At 40.5% G+C, this 2500-nt stretch overlaps 1 protein-coding gene across 1 annotated transcript in view; it reads right to left on the bottom strand.

Annotated features, from left to right (window-relative positions):
* The window catches only part of LOC137992825 (m7GpppN-mRNA hydrolase-like), a 13378-nt gene that overhangs the window by 24 nt on the left and 10854 nt on the right, over positions 1–2500 (bottom strand). The window contains exons 8-9 of the mRNA XM_068838360.1: positions 2388–2500; positions 1–1269 (exon numbers count right to left, since the gene is read on the bottom strand). The exon at positions 1–1269 is cut by the window's left edge and continues 24 nt beyond it; the exon at positions 2388–2500 is cut by the window's right edge and continues 144 nt beyond it. Of these exons, the coding sequence (XP_068694461.1) occupies positions 830–1269; positions 2388–2500 (553 nt within the window). The 3' untranslated portion in view covers positions 1–829. The remainder of the gene's footprint in view (positions 1270–2387) is intronic.

The following is a 2500-nucleotide window of genomic DNA, read 5'->3' as shown; positions in this document are numbered from 1 at the left end:
TTCTGTACTCAGTTTCATAAACATTCAAGCAAAAATTATTGAAAAGATATAATCTTTTACATTTAAAACTTCATTTGCAATTACAAGTTGGTGTGAGAAGCATACATACAACAGTGAATCTTGTTAGCTTCGCCCTTCCTTCAACGGAATTCACGCGTTCACACGGACAACGCCGTAAAGGAGAAAACGTGAGCTGTAAAAACCACTGAGTTACAGACCAGCAGCTGCTTACAGTTTCAAGGGCTTTTCTCTGCTGTGACAGTGAAAACTGGGTTTAAACACTTTTTTCATGTAAAACTCCATTTAAAAGAGTAACTAACCTGGTATTATGTCTACATTGTCTCTTTAATCAACAAGGGCTGATCGTTGGTGAAAGCAGGACGCATGTTGTCAATTTTACAGTGCACAGATAATGACGTTGATGATGATAATGAGGAAGATGATGACGATGATGTCAAATTAGGGCACTTATTACACACACCACTCATGCTGCAGTCGTTAACTGGAAGGAACCATAATAAAATCAATGAAGAGTGCTGCTAAAACATGGAGACTGTTAACTAAGAGCTGAGGAAAATAAAAATTAAAAAACAAGCGTTTTGGAGACACCGTCTGTAAAATAAAACAGATAAACAATTGCGCGAATTTCTCGATATGACATCTTCTTTCGTGGTCTCTGCTAAAACAACGTGTCCTATTGTTTTCTACAAAACAATTCTCAAATGCTGATTGCCGGCACACGCCAATAAAAATGCAGGATGCGATCGATGCAGATTTTTCAATACCGGCATCAATACTGTGACTAAGTGTGGATTTCGTGAGGTAAAAGCTACGTGGGTAAACAAGCTAAAATCGGTTTCGGGTCAAACTTAAAGTTCAAAAAGGCTGAAGAAGAAAACTGGAATTCTTTTTCTTCCCAGCTGTGCTCTGAAGGGGTTGCTGGTCGTTGCTTTGAACGTGTAGACGAGGTTTTCTTGGGAGGAGTCCCACGAGCTGGCAATAGTCCATGGCTGTGTTCGTTCACACCTTGAGAATGAGCGTGAGGGGGATGAATTACCCCCTGAGGTATGGAAAATGGGTGATGCGTCATCAAGGGACTATGACCCAGTTCTCCAGACAGCAGTTTTATTAAAGGATCATTTGAAGATTCTACTGCGTGCGAATCCTCCTGGGGTCGTTGCAATATCTTGTAAAAAGGTTTGTCTTCCCTCTCTCTCATAACTGGAGAAAGTCTTTGACCTCCCTGTTCCTCCTTTAAGGCTTGGTAACCTGAGATTTGAGAAAGAGAAACTTCATGAAAACTTTTGCTCGAGAGCGAAAGGATATATAATATAGTGCGGTGTAGACACATGTATGTCCAGAAATTCCTGTAATTAGATGCTCGACGATTCTGATAAGCGTCACACATACACTGTAGTCCCCTAAATATAAACTTTACTTTCCAAGTAACGACATACAGCTTCGTTTATCCTCACCAAAAAATAACGATGACCCTTACACTTGACGTATAGTAGGAAGAGGTTTTTCAAAACTATATTTCTATTCTTTGAAAAAAAAAACAGGACAACTACTGTTTGTGGCGTATTGCTGAGCACTCGCGTCCCACCAATGTGGCTCGGGTTCGATTCTCAGACTCGGCGTCATATGTGGGTTGAGATTGTTGGTTCTCTACTCTGCACCGAGAGGTTTTTGTCCGGGTACTCCGGTTTTCCCTCTCCTCAAAAACCAACATTTGACTTGATTTGCGTTTATTGTTAATTTCAGTTTGCAGTGTCCCCAATTAGTGCTTCAGCACTAGAACGACTAAACAATTAAATTAAGTTCCTTTCCGTTAAGTTTACAAGACATGTTTCGACATTCCTATGTCATCTTCAGTTGTAAACGTTCGTTTCAATTTGAATTTTTAATATACAGGTAAGATAACAAAGTTTAAAGTCACAGCGATTATAATGTTGCTATTATTATAACATGGCAGACAAAGAAAGCAAAGATGAATAAAACATGCACAGGCATCTGACCTGAAAGAAATGGTGGGGTGGGGATGGGGGAGAAGGCATACTGAAGACCTCGATGCTATGAATCAACATGTGGCTTAGTCTTGTTCCCTTTCTTGAAATGCTTCATAAAATTGTTTCGGATGCGAGAAATAGGTTTCCAATACTTGACCTTAAGGCGACACTTCATGTTGGATGTCAAAATTGATCGTACATCCGAACATGGACATAAGTGATTCATCTTTGGGAACAAAGTCCGCTGGCTGTCAATTGTGCAAACACTTGCAGGCAACCAAGACACACAAGCAGATCCACTCAACAGGACAGGAAGCTCCAATGTGTTGCAGCCATTACATCCTAATAACAACTGCAAGAGAACCCCTAGAAACTCACCTTTGACAAGCTTTGTGCTTTGTGGTGTGTGATGTTGTCGTAATGGATGATTGAGCTCATGCTGCAGCTGGAATTGTTCTTGTTGTTGCTTCCGTCTTCTTTCGATAGCTGCT

This window comes from Montipora foliosa, chromosome 2, assembly GCF_036669935.1.
Source record: "Montipora foliosa isolate CH-2021 chromosome 2, ASM3666993v2, whole genome shotgun sequence".
In the NCBI taxonomy this organism is placed as follows: domain Eukaryota; kingdom Metazoa; phylum Cnidaria; class Anthozoa; order Scleractinia; family Acroporidae; genus Montipora; species Montipora foliosa.
This window is presented reverse-complemented; position numbering and strand designations above follow the sequence as displayed.